This window comes from Danio aesculapii, chromosome 1 (assembly GCF_903798145.1).
Source record: "Danio aesculapii chromosome 1, fDanAes4.1, whole genome shotgun sequence".
NCBI classification, from domain to species: Eukaryota; Metazoa; Chordata; class Actinopteri; order Cypriniformes; family Danionidae; genus Danio; species Danio aesculapii.
The window spans coordinates 50,203,755-50,227,835 of record NC_079435.1 but is presented as its reverse complement, the minus strand read 5'-3'; the positions used below and the strand labels follow the sequence as shown (position 1 = coordinate 50,227,835).

Here is a 24,081-nt window from a genome sequence, read left to right as displayed (position 1 = left end):
AGGGGCCTAAATAGTACTGCTAATTTTTGTGGGTCCCCTGGCCAAATATAATTGTCCCCACTATTCACCCCATTAGCAACAGCCCAGACTAGAATCCTTCAGAAACTGATTGGTGAAGTAAACTGAAATAAAACATATTTATCATAAATATATAATACTATACAGATATCTTCCTTCCTTTAATCGAAAATGAAATTCAACCAACGTCCTCAGTGGTTCACATGCTACAAATGTTCAACAACAGAACATTTGTTTACATTTACATTTAGTCATTTGGCAGACACTTTTGACCAAAGCGATTTACAATTCAGCAAATCAACACGAAGAGGCAGTATGCACAGGATGTGCTAATTATACAAAGGAACTTAGTGCTCAGAGAATTAAATGGTAGCGTAAGGGGCCGATCACACCGAACACGCTTTTACGTTCTAAAACGCGAGGCACACCTCACTGCCTTTTTTGTTGACAAGAAAAAAAAGCAGCAACGACTGAATCAGCTGCATATTGTGCGCGAGTGTTGCTGTTGATATTAATATAATTTTAAAATGTAATAATGTAGTGATATTCAAGATTTGTGATTCATACAACACCTGATAACTCAAAACAGCAACCACAAGTCTCTCCTCCATCTTCAAAAGTCTCCGTAGTTGTTTTGACAACACAAACACTTCTGTTGTTTATCAGAAACCCCGCCTCTGCTTTCATTTGATTGGAGAATGAAAAACCCGCGACTGACGTTGACTTTTTTCAACTGTAACGCCCCATTCACACAGGATGTCAGCATCAACACTTTCCATTCACTTTGAAAGGTTGATATCAGGCGTTGCCGAACTGCATTGTGGATCTGTCGTCACCACTGCTCGCTGCAGCACTTGGGAAATTCTCAACTTTTCAAACACCATCGGAAGCGTCAGCCAATCAGATTGCTTTATGCATATACCCCAGCTCAGACAGTAGCTGATTGCAGACTAATTTCATGAGCTGACGCTGCTATGACGATCACGTCAGCCCCAACTTCAGACATGCCCTTGGTCAAGTGTTGACGCTGAAGCCCTGTGTGAATGCACGTTTTTTTCTGGCTCAGACATTGTAAATCTCTAGCTCCCGGATTAAAAATAAACTGTAAGAAAACATGCAGATTAAGGGCTAATATCAAATAATAAGATCCTACTGTACACATCATTAGGCGATGAAAATCTGAACGGTGCATTTTTCCACATGCTTGCAGAAAAAGATTTATTAAAACAAAATAACTGGGATGCCCTTTTCACATTTTCCTGAACTGGTTCATGCATCAGGGACACAATTATAGCCCCTAAGCATGGAAAAAGTCAGAATATCATGATATGTCCCTTTTAATATGGGGCTAAAAGCACCATTTTGCTACAATGTGTGAGCTAATAGTATCTCCTATTTTAAAGGTCCCATGAAGTGCTTTAAAATGTGCATTTTTATTCCAGGTTTGACGTAATCTCAACTGAGAAATAAAAAGAGGGTGGACCATAGTGTAGCCCCTCCCCTTTAAAAAACCAGCCAGTGGTGTTTTGTTTTTATAGAGTGATTGAGATCAAGCACGTCAATTTAAAAAAGAAAATGAGAAGTGTCTTGAAGGGGGCGGGGCATGTCAGATATTAGAGAGCATTTGATTGGTCAGGATTTGATGACATGAAAAAAATCGTTGATCCATTTAGGCGGAAGTGCAACCTGCAAGCTTTAGATGTTTATATCAGTTTTATATTTGTATGTCACTGTTTTGGAGCACACTAGCTAACAGATATCGTCATCTGTTTTTTCATTCTAATTACCAGACATTTAAGCAAAGTGGTTTGTACCTTGACTTTTTCTAACGTTGCACTGAGCTGTTCCTTGCGACCCGCTTCCACAGGAAGTGCCGCCACAGCCTCCGCATCATCCAGCCAGGACTGAAACTCCCCCATGTCTTCATTTAACTCGGCGAGAAGCATTTTTGCCCCTGCAGACCTAAAACACGCAGCAGCCGTATTTATGCATTCCATCAAAATAAGGACAAAAGAGGGCAATTATGTAGGTGTTTTGCTGCTCAAATTGAATTATGCTAAGATATTCAAACACGCGTGGCATCTCGCACAAGCTGCATCCTGAATTTTTTCACACACCGTCTCTTGATCTCAGTGAGCTGGTTGGACACTTTGGCCCAGCGGGAGTTGATCGAGGCGAGCTGCTGTTTAATGTGGTCCCTGTCGTCTTTACTGCACTGTGGACTCAGATCAGTCCCAAGAGCATTGAGTCCCTTCACTGCTGCTTCCTGCTTCTCCAAACCCGCCTGCAGCTCCTGGGAAAGCAGAATATAATGACGCAGTATAGATGGCCTGAAAACTAATCTAGCATGACTTATTGCCTGTTGAAAAAAATTCAGCTAACACTTCCTGTGTAATGCTTTATTATTCTAAATCATTATTATTTATAGGATAATACATTTTATACACATTGTATTATATTGTTTTATATTATATTGTATTGTATTGTAATATATTATATTATTATTCTATTTATATAATGATATAACTGCATCAGTCATGATTACCTTAAGGTGGTCTCTGTTATGTAAGGCCTCTTATAGCAAAATAGATATTATAATAAATAAATATATGATATAATATAATATAATATCATAAAATATAATATAATATAATATAATATAATATAATATAATATAATATTATTTAAATGATATAACTATAACATTTATGAGTACCTTGGGGTGGTCTTTATTATTTATGGGGTCTTATAGTAAAATAGATATTATAATAAATTATAATAAATTTATATTATATCATATTATATTATATTATATTTATTATATTATATTATATTATATTATTTATATTATATTATATTATATTAACTGCAACATTTATGATTACCTTGAGGTGGTCTCTATTATTTATGGGGTCTTGTTCATACTTCATAATCGTCCTTTCAGCATCTGTGAGCCAGTTATCCAGCGTTCTCAGCTCCTCATTGAATTTCTTGACTTTTTCAAGGCGTCTTGAGTAAAATCAGAGAGAAAAGATGCAGCATGCATGTAAAATGCAAATCACTTGTGTATTTTTATTAATTGGCTTCCAAGCGATTTAACATTTTTTTATTAAATATCACTTATGTTAACTGGAATAAAATATTAACTGAATTTGATCAAAAATTTAAACAAAAAAAAAATTATTAAATTAAAAATGAAAAAGGAACAAATTACAAAATAAAAAATCGTACGAAATAAAAGTTTGTTTTGGCATAATATTTGTGTGTGTGTGTGTGTGTGTGTATATTTATTATAATATATATAGATGAGCATCACACAAGTAGCAGTGCAATGTGGCTGTATATCGGCACTGGTGGGGGGCGTGCTTAGTGTCCTACCAGTCGATATACCTATACCTATTGATATGCAGCCATATCGCACTGCTACTAGTGAGATACTGCGTTAATATAACATGACAGCATGATCGTGTTTATAAAATAGAAAAATCAAACACGGAGAGTCTCAAAACCCTTTTGTAAGAGGAATTTCTTTCTTCCGCCATTCATTCACATCTGAAGCTGACGTCAGAACATCAGAAGGTAATGCTAACTCACAAACGTCACTTTAGAGCTAGTATTTGAATGATTCTCTAGCCTAATGTCTAAAGTGACGACAAAACAGGTGATTTTGCTCACATTTTAAGATTATAAGGCTGAAAGGCATGACATGCCATCAGTCTACAGAGATATCTCCCAGTATTTCTCTGTTGCAATCGGGAGATCACAATAATTAACCCTGAAATAAAGCAGCGCAATCAGTACCAGATTACTGTTGTGTTTGTGAAAAGGAAAACCGCTAAACACATGCAGGCATTTCTTCTTTCTTTCGGTTTACTGAACTAGTCTGCAGTTACGAAAACACCCATTAGAAACAGCTAGCCAACCAAAAAGTAACTTAGGGTTATACACAGAGTGGCCAACACAAAATACATACATTCCTAATATGTGAGTCCCATCTCACACTCAACACACTACAATTACTATGGTGTAAATACAGCACTACAACATACAAAAGAGAAAGATCGACTTAATCACTTACCTGTTTAATAATGATTTAATTAGCTGTAGTTAGAAATTACGGTTTTTAGTTTTCTTCCTCTAAAGGCTTATTGTGCAGTCTCTGTTGACATCTTGTGGATGGACAACGTCAACCTTCTTTGGTCTGCTCAATGACAGACTAATGGCCGCCGACGTGCTGTCTCTCAGAATTTATAAATATATTAAAAAGGCACTAACCTCATATATAAACTGCATAGTTGCAATCTAAACAACTACATTCTCGACTAAAGCAGCAATATTTGTCAAACTGAAGAGTGTCCTCTGATTTTTGCTGTATGTAGGCGGAGTAATACACAAGGGTGAAGGGTGAAGAGGCTAGACGAGTGCTCTTATGTCAAAACAAACTTTTATTTTGAATGTGATTAATCATGATTCACCTTCGACCAGCACTAATTACTAAAATCCATCATTATACAATAAATTTCATTATAAAATTACTAAAATCAAAACTTTTTTAAACATAAAAATATACAGTTGAAGTCAGAATTATTCATCCCCCTGAATAATTAGCCCCCGTTTATTTTTTCCCTAATTTTTCTGTTTAATTTACCTTTTTTTCAACACATTTCTAAACATAATTGTTTTAATAACTCATTTCTTCATAACTGATTTATTTTATCTTTATCATGATGACAGTAAATAATATTTGACTAGACATTTTTCAAGACACTTCTATACAGCTTAAAGTGACATTTAAAGGCTTAACTAGGTTAATTAGGTTAACTAGGCAGGTTAGGGTAATTAGGCAAGTTATTGTATAACGATGGTTTGTTCTGTAGACTATTGAAAAAACATATAGCTTAAAGGGGCTAATAATTTTGTCCTGAAAATGGTGTTTAAAAAATTACTTTTATTTTTTTTATAAAACTGCTTTTATTTTAGCCGCAATACACCAAATAAGACTTTCTTCAGAAGAAAAAACATTATCAGACATACTGTGAAAATTTCCTTGCTCTGCTAAACATCATTTGGGAGAAATTTAAAAAAGAAAAAAAAAATCAAAAGGGGGGCTAATAATTCTGACTTCAACTGTATATTATATTAATATTACAAATAAATATACTATAAAAGTATATTAACCTTTGCAAAACAATACTGATTTGTAAAATCAATATAAAAATGAAAGATCTAAAGCAGCCAAGACAGCAGCACAAAAACACACTCCGCAAAATATACTTTACTTATTATCTGATTATCTGATCAATACCCCACACCCCAATTATTGACTCCCATAAGCGCTAGGGCAGGATTCAGCAGTGTACCATCATTCATGCTTACTTGAGTCTGTCCTGGTAGAGCATTTTAAGGTTTTCCCAGTTGGTCCTGAGCAGCTGAACCAGTAAACCCTCCTCAGGTTGAGATGCACCTCTGCCAACAGCCTCTGCCACGGGACCCTCCAGTTTATCCAGGTTAACTTTAACCTCCTAAACCACATGTGCCACAACCAATTAAAGCATTTTCATTATTTTTACTCCTGCTTCAACAGTGTGTGTGTATGTGTGTGTGTGTGTGTGTGTGTGTGCGTGTGTGTGTTCATGACTAAATCAATAATAGACTGACAAGGCTGACAGATAGAAAAAAAATATGCATGAGCTAATAAAATATCATGTGTAGAAATGAGCCGTGGTTTATGATGTGACCTTAAGGCACTTCTCTTGTTGGGGAAGGTTGATGAATGCAGTAGACCAGCGCTCAGGAGAGTTCAGCTGAGCCTCATTCTCAGAGATACACTGCAGCAGAAACTGCAGCTCCTGAACATTCAAGGATGGAGAAGAAATGTCAATCAATCTGCTTATTTTACTTAAAGAAAGAAAAGAACAAAGGATTTCCGTGTTAATTAAATTCCGTGTTAACTTCTATTTCAGTATGTGGATGTACTTTCAATTGAAACGGAATTTTGAGTAGGGGTGGGGCTTTTATTTTGTGGATTAATGCCTAGATAAGAAGGGCATGGTTAAGAAAACTCTATCTAAAGCCAACAGAAAAGAATAAACTATAATTATTGTCAAAAGCGCTACACAAATAAACTTGAATTTAAAAAAGAACCGCCACTCCAAACGATTTTCATTAAAGAATACCAAACAAACATTTTTTTTGTGGATTATCTTTCACGGATTAATAGTTCATCTAAAGAATAACAATGTGCGTTAGAATAATAAACATTGTAAATTTTGATTTCATAAGAACTTCAATCTTGTAATTTAAGCAAGAAAATAAATGATTTTAACACATTACTGTTTTCTAAGTGCTACTATATTGTTAATTTGTCCAACACTACCATTTAAAACTCTGACATCAAGCAGGTATAAAGAAATTTAAATAATCAGTGAACATTAAATACATTTATGTCACAAAAAAGTAAAATTCCCAAATAATTGTTCCAGGGGTTTTCAGTCTTCATAATCCGAAATTATAAAAGAATTAATTTATATATTTATTGTACAAGGATTTCATGTATACTATGAAAAAAATATTATTAATTATAATTAAAATTATTAGTAAATATATATTTTTCTATAAAGTTACTTTTTTTTTTTACTCATTATAGTACTGATTTCTTGTATTAATCATGTTTACTATTCATTTGAATCTATTTTTTTTAATATATATAATTATTTCTTTAGGATTTTTAAACTTTTTTTATTGAGATAGGATAGTGGAGAACAGGCAGGAAAGCATTGGGAGCAGAGACAGGAGAAGGGTTGGCATAGGACCTCGAGCTGGGAATCAAACTCAGGTCACTGTGAGCACCATGGTGCTATATGTTGGCGCACTCAACTGCTAGGCTATGGATGCCAACATTTGAATCTATTTTAGGAATTAAATTCACAGCCCCCAGTGTTAAACTCAGTGTAGAAGCGATAGTTCACCAGAAAATAAATATTTAGTTACTACTTATAAACTTTCATGTGTTTCTTTATTCTGTTGAACACAAAATTTGATATTTAGAAGAAAGCTGAAAATGAACCAATTTCAACCACTGAAATCTATCAGTAGCAGGACGAACAAACACTCTGGAAGTCAATGATTTCTTCAAAATATCTTGTTTAGTTTTTAATAGAAGAAAGATACCCAAACAGGTTGGGAAAGGATGAGTAAATGATGACAGAATTTTCAGTTTTAGGTGAACTGTCCCTTTAAAAAAGCAGACTTACTATTTATTTTTACGCATTACTGTCTGTCCGTCCATCCATCCAGCTATCCATCCATCCAGCTATCCATCCATCCATCCATCCATCCATCCATCCATCTATCTATCTATCTATCTATCTATCTATCTATCTATCTATCAATCTATCTATCTATCTATCTATCTATCTATCTATCTATCTATCTATCTATCTATCTATCTATCTATCTATCTATCTATCTATCTATCTATCTATCTATCTATCTATCTATCTATCTATCTCTGCATCTCTCCATCTATCCATCCATCCATCCATCTGCCTGTATATCTACATATCCGTCAATCTGTCCATCCATCCATCCATCCATCCATCCGTTATACTATATTAATATACAGTATAACCACATCTATCCATCCATTCTACCATCGATCTGTTCATTTATCCATGCATCCATTCTTCCATCAATCTATCTACATTACATATCTATTTACCATTTCATCCATCCATTCAACCATCGAAATCCATCTATAGCAGGACAAAAAACACTACTGATTTCTAATTTTCAGTTTTGGGTGAACTATCTCTTTTAAAAAAGCTAACTTACTATTTATTTACTTATCTAATTACTTTTAAACATTGTTATAATTGTTTTAATATTATTTTGCTCTTAAAATTTTTTGTATTTAATTATTTAATAAATAATTAATTAACCTATTTATCATCATTGTTTATGATTTGCTTCTCTAGACCGTTTGTACTATAACCCATGGCATATTCTTTGTAAAACTTGCCTCTGTTTACATCTCTGGAAACACATTGTACAAGCATTCTGATAACTTCACATAAGCACGTCAGAAACTAAATAAAAAGCAGACTTACACTTTTGTGGCGCACTCGAGTGAAGTTTACATCCAGCTCCGCCCATCGTTTATTGATAGGCAGGAGGCGGGGCTCCACCATTTTGCTAGCTCCACCCTCTGAAAGCACACGCCCCAATCCACGCAAATCTTCCAGTTTGGGCCGCTGCTGGTCAATCTCATATCCAACTGCCTGGTGGAGAACATACATACACAGTCCTAAAATATTCATAAACTTGTTAAGATGGACGCAGAGGGGCTCACACAGTTAGTACTTTAAAAAAAAACATCCCTGGGGCTGAACAACTTTGAAGAAGCTAAAATATAGGAGTATAAATAATAATTAGTGGAGAAAGTTTCACCCTCACTTTCACTCTGGGCTCCTCAGGGGGATTTGGAAGCTCTCGTATGCTTTTCTCGATTCTGTCCAGCCACTGCATCATGTCATCGCTTTTCTTGCAGAACTGATACCACTGTGGTGCGAGAGCCAGAGCCTTCTTCTTTCTCAGGGCTCTCAGATTCTGTGAATGCAGAATCAATAGATTAAAACACATTATGACATGCAGATGTGAAATTATCATCAGGCAAAACATGAGTCAAACCTGAATCACTAAAATCACTGACCATTGATAGAAACCATTCAAGAAATGAACGCCTGACTGTACTTTTTTTTTTACGGTACGTTGCAAGTATTGTAAGTTATATTCATTCATATTTTTTTTTTTTTAAGGACAAACTGTCTCAACAAAACAGGAAGAAAGGGCAAAAAAGGGCAATAAATAAACATTTAAGTATGTAAGTAAACATAATATACATAAAATAAATAATACATATACATATATATATATATATATATATATATATATATACTGTATATATATATATATATATACATACATACATACATATATATATATATACATATATATATATATATATATATATATATATATATATATGTATATATATATAATAATAATATTATACATACATATATATATATATATAATATATATATATACATATATATTTATATATATATATATATATATATATACATATATATATATATATATATATATATATATATATATATATATATACATATATTTATATATTTATATATATATATATATATATATATATATATATATATATCTATATATATATATATATATTTATATATATATATATATATATATTATATATATATATTATATATATAATAGTTAAATATATATAATATAAATAAATACAATTAAAAATGTATACAAAAGAAATAAAAATTTTAAAAAATAATAAATATGAAAATACTGTTTAGATAAATTATTATGAATATATGATATACGAATAATATATATTTATATAATATTTATATATTAAAATATATATTATATATGAATAAATATAAATAAATTAATGTTATAAAATTAATAAATATAATATATGTAAAATAAACAAAAAAATATATAAATATAAATAAATAAAGAAACAAAATATAATATTAAATATAAATAAATAAATATATAAAAATAAATATAATAAAGAAAAAAATATTAATATATAATAAACACATAAATTAATAAATAAACAAATGAAAATATAAAATTAATTATTATAATCTAAAAAGAATAAATAATAAATAATATAATAAATAAATATATAAATAAATAAAAAATAAATATAATATATAAATAAATATATACAATAACATAAAATTAAGGAAAGAAATTAAACTAAAATATTGTAAACAAAAAAAATTAAAAAAAATAACATTCTTTTCAATTTGGATTATTAAAAGACTCCATGTTTTGTAAAAAATGTTCAGGTTGATACTCTGGAATATATATATATATGGTTTAGGTGGTGATTTACACTTCAGGAGAATCCTTCTAGCTACAGTAGTAATGTTACAAAGCCATATTCTTGGTCTTTAGCTATACAGTATGTGGTCACTTATGAATCCAAAAAAAAAAGGCCATTACTGGGTTGGGGTGAATTCTTCAATTAAATGCCGAGTTTAAAATCCCCTGGCTGTAGTTTCGACCATGTTTCTAACCGACCAGAACAGAAGCTCCTCATTTTTATTCCGAATTTTGACTGGGTCTCTGACTTGAATCTTAAAGCAGCAGTTCGACCTTACACTGACCTTATGATTATCTTTAATGCCAGATGACTTTACTAGTACAGGGTTTCATTTCAGAAATACCTAATCCTACAATCTGACTGTGATATGGATGTCCTTTCAGAACCAACAAAAGAAGATGATCCCAGAATCATTTCATATTCTACTGTATATAAAACCACACAGAATTAACTTGTACTTCTTTCACTAGTCACTGTACAATTGTACAAGGCATAGATTAATTCTTCAAGCAAGAAAGAAACTCTGTTTGGCTGAGAGGAATTCAATTGATTTATTATCTAATTTTTAAGGAAAATGTATCATTTATAGAATGAATTACAACTTAAATATTTGTTATTTTGTAAGAGCAATAAACCTTGCATTTTCATAAAATTATATACAGTTGAAGTCAAAATTATTCGCCCTTTTTCACAGTATTTCCTATGTTGCATTTGCAGGTGTGTGTGTGTGTGTGTGTCTAACCAGCAGAGCGAGTTGGTTGGCGTTTGGTGTTATAGAAATATAGTTTTAAGTGTTATTTATGATTGTGTATTCCTGCTTTGTGTGTGTAAATTTAGTTTTTTATATGTCGTTTTTTCCATCCCGTGTGCCCAACCTCCAATTTTCTCTTGTTTTTATATATAGTTAAGGACACAGGAGTGGTTTTGTATTTTTATTTTCTGTTATTTTGTTAGGTGTATTTAGTTTAATTTGGGTGATTAGGTCGGGGATACATCTTTTAAATTTTTTTTCCCCGTGGGTCCTCTCTGAGGTATTTGGCTTCACATTTTGGATGTTTAACAAAAAATACAAATAAACCCAACTCCAAAAGTGATTTTATTTGTCCAGTGGTTTTTATGTTACATCCTCGGCACCAGACAGTGCTTCTCACACACAGACTTTACTTGCGCGATCCGCCCAGGTACATTAACGGCCGCCCAAGTATATTTGGTGGTGACACATAAATAATCACATTATTATTATTATTTTTTTTTTTTTTGCATCCGTCCAAGAAATCCAAACATTCGTGATTGATTGACCAGTGAAAAATCTTCTCTCGCTCTGCACGTTTCGTACTGCTGGTTCTGTGTGCAATCAACACTCATACAGATAAGATAGTTTCCAACCGTAGTTTCTGAATCTCCTAAAATGTCCAGGATTCGGGTTTTACTTTCGCTTTCTAAAGTTGCCATTATTTGTTTGCGTTTTACAGTTGCCTTACAGTTGACTGCGCACGCACAACCGCAAGAGTTATTAGTTATTAAACGCTTAATCATTTAAAAAACGACTCAGATCAACTTTACTATATACTCTGAGAACAAAATATATTTGCTGCAAAATATTTGTACAGCATTAGAAATGGCTAATCAACTAATCTGCCTTATTTAAATAATCTACACTTTTTATTCTTGTAATTATTATCATTTTTAGCAATAATATCGATTTTTATTCTTTTTTTTCTGTTATTTATTTCTCTTCTGTTTAATATTTTATTGATTTAATGATGTTAATATATTACATACTTTATACTAAAATGCTTTAGCAATACTGTAAATGTCATGCCAATAAAGCCGCATTAGAGAGACAGAGAGAGAAGAGAGAGAGAGAGAGAGAGAGAGAGAGAGAGAGAGAGAGAGAGAGAGAGAGAGAGAGAGAGAGAGAGAGAGAAGGTGAACTAGCAGATTTCTTTTATTTCAACTGCCTTTTTAAATAACTTTAACCTATTGAAAGAAAAGGTGTATAACAGTGTCATAATACATAAAAATAAAGTTTAAAGCACATTATCTTTTTCGTTTGTCGCATGTAGACCATTTATGTGCTGTGGGTAAAATGTGTTTTAAATGCGGCTGCCACCACAAGTATATTTCAAACCTGTGGGAAGCACTGCCAGGGCTTAATTTGACTCGGCACCTCAATTTACTGATCCCCTTCCTCACACGCAACTCCGCCCGGCTCAGACCGGCCCCGCTCTTCGCTTTCTTCCGCGACTCCCCAACCCTCTTCAACTTTTGTCCCTGACACCTCTGCCTCCTCTGGTAACATGCCGGGTCTGTTACCCGGCACTTCTTGGCACCCTATACCTGGGTTGTGACACCTCTAATATTTTTTTCTTCTGTAAAAAGTTTATTTGCTTTATTTTGGCTAGAATAAAAGCAGCTTTTAATAAAAAAATAATAAATTAAGGTCAAAATATTATTAGAAGAACAGAAGAAACCATCATTAAACAGTGACTTGCCTAATTACCATAATTAAGCCTTTAAATGTCACTTTAATCCTAATACTAGTATCTTGAAAAATATCTAGTAAAATATTACGTACTATCTTTGTAACAAAGATAAAAAAATCAGTTACTAGAAATCTTTGGGGGCTAATAATTCAGGAGGGCTAATGATTCTGACTTCAACTGTATGTTTGCCACATTTGTCCTTGGTTTGTACTTGAACACATTTAAACTGACATGTTATAAGCCTAATGTCAAAAGCTTGTAAAAGCGTTGCTCTGGCTGTATTTTCCAATGAAGCATGTACTGGACATGTGTCACCCGCTCAGCAATTACCTTTAGAGTGTCATATTTGTCATGGAGAAGGTTGTGTTTCTCTCGGACGGCCTCTCTTTTCTCTCCGCCTGGAGTTCTCTTGAGGAGATTCTCCCCTTTTAGGAACAGTTCATTTAGAGCCTCCTCGTCTAAGGTCTGCAAACAAACACAGAAAAAAAGATCAAATTCTGTCTATCCATTATTCTCTTTATTGTCTGTCAATTTATAACTGCATCTCTCCATCCAATCCGTTTTTCTGTCTGTCTATCTAAATACTGTATCATCTTTCAATCCATCAGTGCATCCATCCATTTTCATCATCAATATAACTATCCATCTATCCATTCATCATTCATCCATCCATCCATCCATCCATCCATCCATCCATCCATCCATCCATCCATCCATCCATCCATCCATCCATCTATCTATCTATCTATCTATCTATCTATCTATCTATCTATCTATCTATCTATCTATCTATAACTTTATCGATCATCCATCCATTCATCCATCATTACTTTATCATCTATCAATACAAAACTGTATCTATCCATCCATCTGTCTCTTTGCAAATTAACATATCTGTCATGCTCTCCTTCCATCCATCCATCATCACTCTCTTATCATTGTCAATCTATCAGTGCATTCATTCAATCCATTCATCATTCTCTTTATCCACTATCAATCTATAACTGCATTATCTATCATCCATGCATCCATTCATCTGGCATTTCTATCTACATATCTGTCATTCTGTTCATCCATCTATCTCTACCATCTATCAATCTATTCATGGGTCAATCTATCTATATATCTATTTGCAATTCCATCCATCCATCCATCCATCCATCCATCCATCCATCCATCCATCAACCTATCAGTGCATCCATCCATAATTCTCTTTTATCTATTTATCTATAACATCATCTATCCATCCATCCACACAGCCATTAATCAGTTGATCTGTCCGTCTATCTACATATCTATATGCCATTCCATCCATCCTTCCATCTACCCACCCATCTCTTTATCATCTATCAATCTATCAATGTATCCATCCATGCATCTCTTTACCATATACCAGTGCACCCATCCATCCCTCCCTCCATCATTCTCTTTATCATCTATTAATCTATAACAGCATATATCCATCCACACACCCATTCATGGATCAGATGATCTGTCTGTCTATCTACCCATCTATTTGCCATTCCATCCATCCATTTCTTTACTATCTATCAATCTATCAGTTATATTAATCCACATCTATCGATCCATCCACACATCCATTCTTCTACCGATCGGTCCATCTACCATCCATCCACACATCCATTTTCACGTTGAACTGTCCATCTATCTACAGTACATATCTATTGCCATCCATTCATTCATTCATTCCATCCATCCATCCATCCATCCATCCCTATCCGCTAGATACAGGGAATGCAATGATGTACTGTGCCAGCATTTGTTACTCATGCACCAGACCCACTCACTGAAACTCATTACGTTTCTTGTCATGAGATCTTTACGATAAAGCTCGAAGCTTTTCGCAGGCCGCGCGGTTTCCAATGACTGAAATTAATTTTAGCCAAAGAAAACAGCTGAGAGTATTTTCTTACCGCATCCTCCAGGAAATCTTCCTCTTTTAGACTTTCACCTAATTTAATCTCCTCGTCCAGCACCTGGAGCCATATATTAGCCTGTCTGTGGTACTCGTCTAACTCTTGGGAGGAGGCCTGGAAGAAAATATGATCAAATATATTCAAATCCAATTATATTCATATAAAAAAATCTATTTTCTAAGTGGCATAATAAGACAATGTCACTAACGAATTTAGCTTCAGCGAGGGAGAGAAATCAGATTCAAATTCACTTTTGTTATATGTCCCTGTTAGTTTGAAATACGTGAAACTGCTCAGAATGGAGATAAACCTTACAATTCTATGGTGGTGATATGTAAACAACTAGAAAAAAATACCTTTGCTAAAAACCAGTGTGTTTATATTCCAAAACACATAGAAATTATGTGATAAGAAGTATCAGTTTAGATATTAAGGCACATGCTTATCTTATGGGAAAAATAATTTGAATTCTGTGCATATATTCACCAAAAAATGCTTAGTTGTCATAACCCAGTGTTGGTTCAAATATAAACAAACTCAATGTTGGGTTAATTTTTTCGAATACATTTAAATGTCACTTTTTAACCCAACAGTTGGGTTTGTCTATATTGTCCATTGTCCAACATTGGGTTACAACAACCCAGCATTTGTTTTAGAGTGTATGCATATACACTACCTGACAAAAGTCTTGTCGCCTATTCAAGTTTTAGGAACAACAAATAATAACTTGACTTCTAATTGATCATTTGGTATCAGAAGTGGTTTATATGAAAGGCAAAGGCCGCTAGATTACGCTTACTTTACCTAAATAAAATTTAATTATGTCTTGATTTTTAATTTTTTAATTAGGACAGTAAGGCCTGAATTTGTTTAGACAAAAGTATTGTCACTTAACAGAAATAATGTACAGTATAGAATATATAATATAGAATTTGCCCTCTCCTGGTTTGTAATGTAATGGGCAGCACAAATGTCTTGATACCTCAAGCTGTTTATGTTGCCATCTACTCTGCAGATCTCTCACATGCCCCCATACTGTATGTAACTCCAACTCATGATTTTTTCCTTCACCAAACTTGACTGATTTCTGTGAGAATCTTGGATCCATGAGGGTTCCAATAGGTCTTCTGCAGTATGTGTGATGATTGAGATTCAGATCAACAGAAGATTCATCTGAAAAATCTACCTTCTGCAACTTTTCCCAATGATCAACTTAAAGTCAGGTTAGTATTTGTTGCTCTTACAACTGGGATCGACAACAAGACTTTTGTCAGGTAGTGTACAGACATGCAGCTTTTCATAGCATTACCTGTCCCATTAAAATCCTTCTTGCAACGATGTCAAAACGTTGGTTGAGCTGTTCAAGCTTTGGTTTTACTTGAGCTTTACAATGTTCACCTCTGTTCTTTATAAGATCCTCTGCTAGAACCTGCACTGCTTCAACTTTCCCCTTCATCTCTTCCAATTCCATTCGCAAACCCTGAACATTTAGAAAACAAAAACAAATCAAAGATTATGCGTGATACATTTTGATCAAATGCTAAAAATCCAATAAATTCATAACTGTGGCAGGAAAAATGTAACAATTAACTTGACAATTAAAGACTCAATTAAAACAACATAATTAAGTTGCACTGACTGGAAAAAAATATCAGGAGAATACCAAAAATAAGTTATGAGGACTAGAAAAATTAGGTTGTAGTAACTAGAACAATTAAGCTGTGGTAAATACTAAATACAAAAATTAAGTTAAGAGAACTAGAAAAATTAAGTTGCAGTTAACAAAAAAATAAGTTGCATTAACTAGAACAACTAAGTTGTGGTAAATACAAAAATAAAGTTATGAGAACTAGAATAATTGAGTTGCAACAGCTAGAAAATGTAAGTTGTGCTAACTACAAAAATTTAAGTTGAGAACTATACATTTTTCTCTAGTCGCTGAAACTTATTTTTTCTTTTCTTGTGACTGCAACCTATTTTTCTAGTTACTTCAACTTAATATTTCTAGTTCCTACAACTGAATTTTCTAGTTCTCATATATTCTGTAATTTTTGCAGTTCATATAACTTTTTTTTCTAGTTACTGTAACTTAATTGTTCTAGTTAATGCAATGTATTAAAATTACATTAACAAAGATTAAAGATAGTAATGCTGAACAAAGTCAGTGTTCGCTTTTAGTTCATGTTACTAAAGTATTAACTAACATGTTAATATATATGTTTAGTTACCACAGTGTAAAACCCCAAAGGTTAAGGTAACTCAAATAGTTTGAGGAAACCAGTTGCAACAAACCATTTAAGTTCAAAAGCTGATCCTAATTAGTACTGTGAACTTACTCCATTTAAGTTGAAGTAATGAGGTATTTAATTACACTCATTACCTTCCAACACTGAGTTCAAAACTGTTTTCAAAGGAGTAGAATTAACTTTCAGTAAATTTTGAGTTAACTACACTCATTTCATTTGATAAAGTTGACTGTTGGGTTTTACAGTGCACTAAAGAAGTAATGCTTAACAAATATGTTGTTCGTCGTTGATTCATGTTAACTAATGCATTAACTAACATTAACTAATACAAACTTATAGTAAAGTGTTACCAAATATTTTGGTAGTAAGTTGCAAAAGACGGTTATATTTAATGTATAGATGGTAGTGATGAATGATGATCTGTATTATAAATCTAAAATACAATTTTTTGTCCATCTGTCTGTTTTGTTCTCCTTAATGGCTTAATCTAGAGTTTTATTTGCTGCAAATTGCCTCCAATTAATGAGCCATCAAAACATTATTGCCAAAGAAAGATGGATAACTTTTCCTTTAATTTGATGCAAAAGTATGGCTGCTTTTTTTAGTCCTTTAAAAATAAAAATCTTTAGTCCTCAAAAATATTCGCTTGTGAAGTGCAAAAGCTCTTTCATAACCTTTATAACGTGCTCAATGCAGCCCTGGCTGTCCATCTCATCCAGCTTCTCTTCTGCGCGATCCATCCAGGTGTTGATCTGAGAAATGTTCTGCTCAAGTGTTTTCATTTGATGTTGATAATCCTGCATGGCAGATGGAGATACTGTACGTTTACATTCGGCTTCGCTTATTAACATAAGGAAATATGCTCCATAACATGCTGTGAAATGACAGTAGACGCCACATTAAAGGAACTATTCATCCAAAAATATACATTCTGTTATTATATATTCACTGTTGTGTTGTTACAAACATGTCATGTTCACAACAGCGAAACTTACAGCTTTGGAAAATATGAAGAAACCTCTTAATTTATTTAGTTATGTTTGTTTTTCTGGATAGCCATTAACAGATACACTCACTGGCCACTTTATTAGGTACAATTTACTAGTACTGGGTCGCACCCCCTTTTGCCTTCAGAACTGCCTTAATCCTTCATGACAGATAGATTCAACAAGATACTGAAAATATTCCTCAGAGATTTTGGTCCATATTGACATGACAATTGCTGCAGATTTGTCGGCTGCACATCCATGATGCGAATCTCCCCACATCCCAAAGGTGCTGTATTGGATTGAGACCTGGTGACTGTGGAGGCCATCTGAGTACAGTGAAGTCATTGTCATGTTCAAGAAATCAGTCTGAGATGACATGACACGTTGTATTCCTGGAAGCCATCAGAAGATAAGTACACTGGGGTCATAAAGGGATGGACATGGTCAGCAACAATACTCAGGTAGGCTGTGGCATTGACACAATGCTCAGTTTGTACTAATGGGCCCAAAGTGTGCCAAGAAATTTCTCCCACCACCACCAGCCTGAACCGTTGATACAATGCAAGATGGATCCATGCTTTCATGTTGTTGATGCCACATTCTGACCCTACCATCTGAATGTTGCAGCAGAAATCGAGACTCATCAGACCAGGTAACATTTTTCAATATTCTATTGTCTAATTTGGTGAGCCTGTGTGAATTGTTTCCTGTTCTTAGCTGACAGGAGTGGCACCCGGGGTGGTCTTCTGCTGCTGTAGCTTATTCACCCCAAGGTTGGACGTGTTGTGTGTTCAGAGATGCTTTTCTGCATACCTCGGTTGTAACGAGTGGTTATTTCAGTTACTGTTGCCTTTTTATCAGCTCAAACCAGTCTGGCCATTTTCCTCTGTCCTCTGTCATCAACAAGGCATTTGCACCCACAGAACTGCCACTCACAAATATCTCTTTTTCAGACCATTCTCTGTAATCTCTAGAAATGGTTGTGATTGAAAATCCCAGCAGATCAGCAAATACTGAAACCAGCCGTGATTACAAATTTGCATTAACGAGCAGTTGGACAGGTGTACCTAATAAAGTGGCCGGTGAATTTATGTGTTGAGTAAAATATATATATTTTTTTATTTTATCACCTATTAATAGGGTTTCTTTGAAACATCAGATGAGAACAATATCATGTGCAAAAAAGACAACAGGACAATATAAATACTGACTGACTACCAAATAAAAAAATTGCATAAATCTTAGAGCAGCATAGATATTGGAAAAAAACAATCATGGCGATATTTGTTTATTCTGCAATATAGATTGTGATATGATTATCATTTCAGCAGATGACTTGAATGTCTCTATTTGGAAAGCATTAATCATTATTGAGATGAGAAGAGCATCTGACTCAAATATAATCAACCACCTAATAGCATAGATCAATGCAAAAAATACAAGATCCAATTAAAATAAACAATTTTGTATCATTTTCTGAGTCTAACAGTTTCCAGGTTTAGGAATTAAATAATTCAAAAAATTAATCATTGTTTGTCGTGAAAGCTTTTAAAATCATTATACAGTCAGTCCCAGATCTCAAGACACATGAAATTGATAACTTATAAATTTATAATATTATAATATATAGATTTACTCAACATTGCATATCCTGTGATGTGACTATTGGTTACATTGCGATATCGATGCTGAAACAATATATTGTGCAGCCCTGGAATAAGTGTTTTTTTTTTCAATATTTATTGCCATATTTACATATAGTACTAGTAAACTCTGATAGACACTGTAAAACGCTAGTCTTTCTTCAACTGCATGCAAAAATTTGAAAATATGAAATAATGATGAAACATTTTCCTTTGTGCTATATGGATATAAATAAGGTGAAGATCATATAAGTTAGAAAACATTAATAGAATGAAACTTTCCTTTAATCCTTTCATTTCACCTTTAAGGCTAAGCCTCATCTCTTGACATATTGTCCCCAAGATATTTACAGTTAATTACAAAGCAGAATAAGTAGAAAACATAGTCAGAAAGATAAAAGATGAGATAAATGATGTGGAAACGGCGAGCAGTAGAAAAGGTAATAAAGAAGAGCAGGAGATAAATGTGCTTTAAAGTTTCATAACATTATTGCCGCCTCCAGAAATGGCCATCTGGATTTAAAAGAACAATATGGAGATGCGAAATTGAAAGGAAATGAATTTAGCCTTGTAGGGCACATTTAGCTCAAGAAATATTTTGCCTACAATGAAATGACTCAGAGCAGGGTCAGACTGTTGCTACGAAGCGGTTGTTGCTCACCAGCAGGAGTTTGAGCCACTGTTCGCTCCGTGACGTCACCCGCGATCCAGTTGCAGTTCAGCCAAACTGACCTTGTCATCAATCAGGTTCTCTTGGCTATGAAGGTAAACCCTTCAGGGTCTCTGCCAACTCCCTCACCAGTTTCAACTGTGGCTTATGACGCTCAGTGTCTTCCTGCGCCGCCTGGGAAGGAAAACAAAAATCATGTTTAAAAAGGCTGTTTTAAGGTTTTCCCTGTGGATAGTCACCCAAAAATGTAAATTTACTCATTATTTACTCACCTTCAAGTGATTTCAAACATTTATGAGTTTCCTGTTTTTTCTATTGAACACTGTAGAAGAAATTTTGAAGAAGAAACCTCTAACCATTTACCTTAATAGCAGGAAAAAAATATGTAACACTTTATTTTGATGGTCCATTGAGTATTAGTGGACTGTCTGCTTAATTCTCTGCTGATACGGCTCCTTCAACAGACATTTCACTGACTATAAGATACTTTGCAGGTACATGTCAACTTACTCTAACCGTAACCCCAACCTAACAGTCAACTATAATCTACTGAGAATTAGTTGTGGATGTAATGTAAGATGTAGATTTAATGTAACTTAAATTCAACAAACGGACCATCAAAATAAAGTTGACAAAAAAATACCTTGTAAGTCAATGGTTACAGGTTTTCAACATTTTTTCAAATATCTTCCTCTGTGTTTTACAAAAGAAAAAACTCATAAAGGTTTGACACAAGTGAAGGGTGAATAATGAATAATAACGTTAAAACTCTTTAACGTTGTTATTAAACGACCAATTCAGGTGTGGTTTAACACCATTTTTGAAGGAATGGTTGATACAAACAATTCATGTATGAAATAGAATGTCAAAAAGTTGAAGAAAAGAACATAAATGGTCAGTAAATGATACTGACCATTGTTTAATGGGGTAAAGGACTGTTGTAATATGGGGTAACTATTTACTCTTAAAGCTGCTGAAATGAAAGCAGTTATATTACTCTACATTACTAGTAAATCTACCAATTTGCAATGGAAGGAATGGTCGATACCAAGTGTGCCACACGCCTGCTTTTGAGTGACAATAGTACGTTAGATTGCCCCCTGGGGGCTGGCTGCAGTACAAGTCATAAAGCCCGCCTCCCCCATGTTAACCAATGAGACTTGAGCACAAATAAAAAATTTATTACTCTTGCAATAAAATTTCCCAAAAGATGGTTCTGGTCAATTAATTAAGGCACTGGTTATCGTGCTGATATAGGTGCAGATCTTCATTTTTGTAAATAGTATGTTTTTAGCCAGTGGCATGTCATCCTGATTGATGGTTGTGATTGACATTTTTTCAAAGCAGACCGTTGGAGCTTCGGGAGGAGATGGAAGTGTAAAGTGATGGTTTTATTGGGCTTTATTATTAGTTTGCTGATACACGCCTTGCCATGACGGGGAAAATACAGGTGATCATTCTCTAACAAGTAATTCTCTTTACGGGTCTGAAATAATAATTAGGCAGACAAAACAAATGTTAGCCGATCTCCACATTGATCTCCTGTAACGTTATTTGAACTTGATTTAAAGGACGTCTCTGACATTTTGAGTTTCGGCATGTTATTGAGTTTATTGTCAATCAAGTGACCAGCAATGTTGCAGCAGCTAATAGACATCAGTTGATGTATTAATACTGCTAAGTTTATTGTAAAAACTGATAATGATTGTTTTATTTAGTGCAGGAATGGGGTGTGTAAATATCCTGTTGATATTTAGAAATCTTGCTGTAATTTTGGCTTGTACGCGGTTGATTTGACGTAAAAGCCTTTGGTTGGAAGCTTGATTCCGCGGCTCCGCCCCTGGCTCTATCATGCAGTCCTTCGGCGCATGCCCAGGCTCCAATTTTAGCAGTCTCTTGCAACAGTTTGTGCTCGTCATGAGGCGTTTTGCACTCAAAGCATTCAATGGGAAAAGGCACTGTCGCGTCATCCATATTTTTTACAGTCAGTGTAAAAAATCATATTAACAAAAGTTGATACAAACAATATGTGTATGGAATAGAATGGCAAGAAGTTGAAGAAAAGAAAGTTGTAAGAGCATTTAAGTAAATAAATGATAGTAAAACTATCATTTAATGAGATAACTATTCCTTCGATGGCTGGCAAATTGCTTTAGAGTTAAGCTGCTGAAATGAAACCAGCTCTGTTACTGTACACTGCAAAAAAAGATTAGTTACTTTATCTAAAGAAGTGAGTAAACCTGTTGTTTAAAAGTTGATTTTACTTAAAAAATTGAGTAAACCCATTGTGACTTGGAACTCACTTTTAAATAGTCAACTAATCACTAAATTTTTTAAGTAAGCTAATCACTTTTCTTACATTTAGGTGTGCTTTGACACCATTTTAGAAGGAAATAGTTCATCCAAACAAATCATATATGAAATAGAATTTCAGAAAGTTGAAGAAAAGAAATTTAGAGCACTAAGGTTAGCAAATGATAGCAAAACTATAACTTTATGGGATAACTATTCCTTTAATGACTGCAAATAGTTTTAGACTTATACAAAGCTGCTGAAATGTAAACTGTTGACAATTGATTCACCTTTGCCCAAGCCAACTCTGCATCCAAATCACTTGGCATTCCCTCCACCGATGAGCGGCGTGTCAGTTCCCATCAGTAGTGGCCAGCCATTCGGTCAGACTGTTCACCTCCTTCCTGAACTTCCTCAGTAACTTTAAAATCTTCTCCAGTTCCTGCTTTCCTTCTGTTACCTGCACAAAGAAAAAAATGATGTTTGATCAATCAATCAATCAATCAATCAATCAATCAATCAAAAAGGTCTAACAAAAAGTGTTCGAAATGAATGGCAACTCCTTCAACAGAGCACAGCAGTTGGGTTTAGGAAGTAAAAGCCCCATTCTTTTTCTCCATAGGGAACCTATTTTAACAATAACAAATAAGGCTTTAATGAAAGACCTGTTGTGAGCTCTGAGGTTGCTAATTTATTGCATATGGTTTTATTGAACCCATCTATTTCCATTAATTCAACATAGTAGAATTGAAAAATGAATGAATGAATGAATTAATCAATCAAATTACAATAAATAATTATGTTAGTCAATAAATCAATCAATAAATCAATCTTTCAGACAATCAATCAATCATTAAATGAATTTACTGCAATTGATCAATCAATCGATCAATTAATCAATCACTTGGTCAATCAGTCAATCAATCAATCAATCAATCAATCAATCAATCAATCAATCAATCAATCAATCAATCAATCAATCAATCAATCAATCAGTAATTTGGTCAATCCATCAATCAGTAAAATGCAATCAACCAGTCATTCATTCGGCCAATCAATCAATCAATCAATCAATCAATCAATCAATCAATCAATCAATCAATCAATCAATCAATCAATCAATCAATCAATCAATCAATCATTCACTCAATCAATTAATGCAATCAAATCAAATCAGTCAATCAATCAATCAATCAATCAATCCATCAATCAACTATGCAGTCTACCAATCAATCAGTCAAATGCAGTCAATAAATAAATCAATCAATCAATCAATCAATCAAATCAATCAATCAATCAAATCAATCAATCAATCAATCAATCAATTAGTCATTCATAAAAATCAATTAATCGATGCAATCAATCAATCAATGAGTCAATCAATCAATCAATCAATCAATCAATCAATCATTCAGTCAACCAATCAATGAGTCAAAGGCAGTCAATCAATCAATCATTTGGTCAATCAATCAAATGCAATAAATCAATCATTGTCAATCAATTAGTCATTCGTTTCTTTAATCAATCTATCAATTAATCAAATGCAATCAATAAATCTATTAATCAATCAGTCAATCAATTAGCTATTCAGTCAACCAATCAATCAGTCAAATGCAATCAATCAATCAATCAATCAATCAATCAACAAATTAATCAATCAATAATTTGGTCAATTAATCAATCAATTACTCATTGATCAATTAATAGTTCATTCAATCAATCAAATACAATCATCATCAACCAATCAATCAATCAATCAATCAAATAAAATAAAATGAATATGAGGAAACCTCAGAATATTTCAGGATTCTTTTATAAACAGTTTAAAAGAACAGCTTCATTTGAAAT

General features: G+C 33.6%; 1 protein-coding gene across 1 annotated transcript in view; it reads right to left on the bottom strand.

Moving 5' to 3' along the window:
* Positions 1-1,182: 1,182 nt before the first annotated feature.
* Positions 1,183-24,081, bottom strand: part of LOC130221265 (dystrophin-like) — a 60,540-nt gene continuing 37,641 nt past the window's right edge. The window contains 18 exon segments of the mRNA XM_056453672.1: positions 1,183-1,221; positions 1,833-1,980; positions 2,136-2,311; positions 2,904-3,027; positions 5,395-5,540; positions 5,757-5,867; positions 8,127-8,297; positions 8,473-8,625; positions 12,787-12,921; positions 14,391-14,507; positions 15,703-15,873; positions 17,314-17,436; positions 19,933-19,971; positions 19,973-19,993; positions 19,995-20,036; positions 20,038-20,115; positions 22,524-22,594; positions 22,597-22,693. Coding sequence (XP_056309647.1) covers positions 1,183-1,221; positions 1,833-1,980; positions 2,136-2,311; positions 2,904-3,027; positions 5,395-5,540; positions 5,757-5,867; positions 8,127-8,297; positions 8,473-8,625; positions 12,787-12,921; positions 14,391-14,507; positions 15,703-15,873; positions 17,314-17,436; positions 19,933-19,971; positions 19,973-19,993; positions 19,995-20,036; positions 20,038-20,115; positions 22,524-22,594; positions 22,597-22,693 — 1,962 coding nt within the window.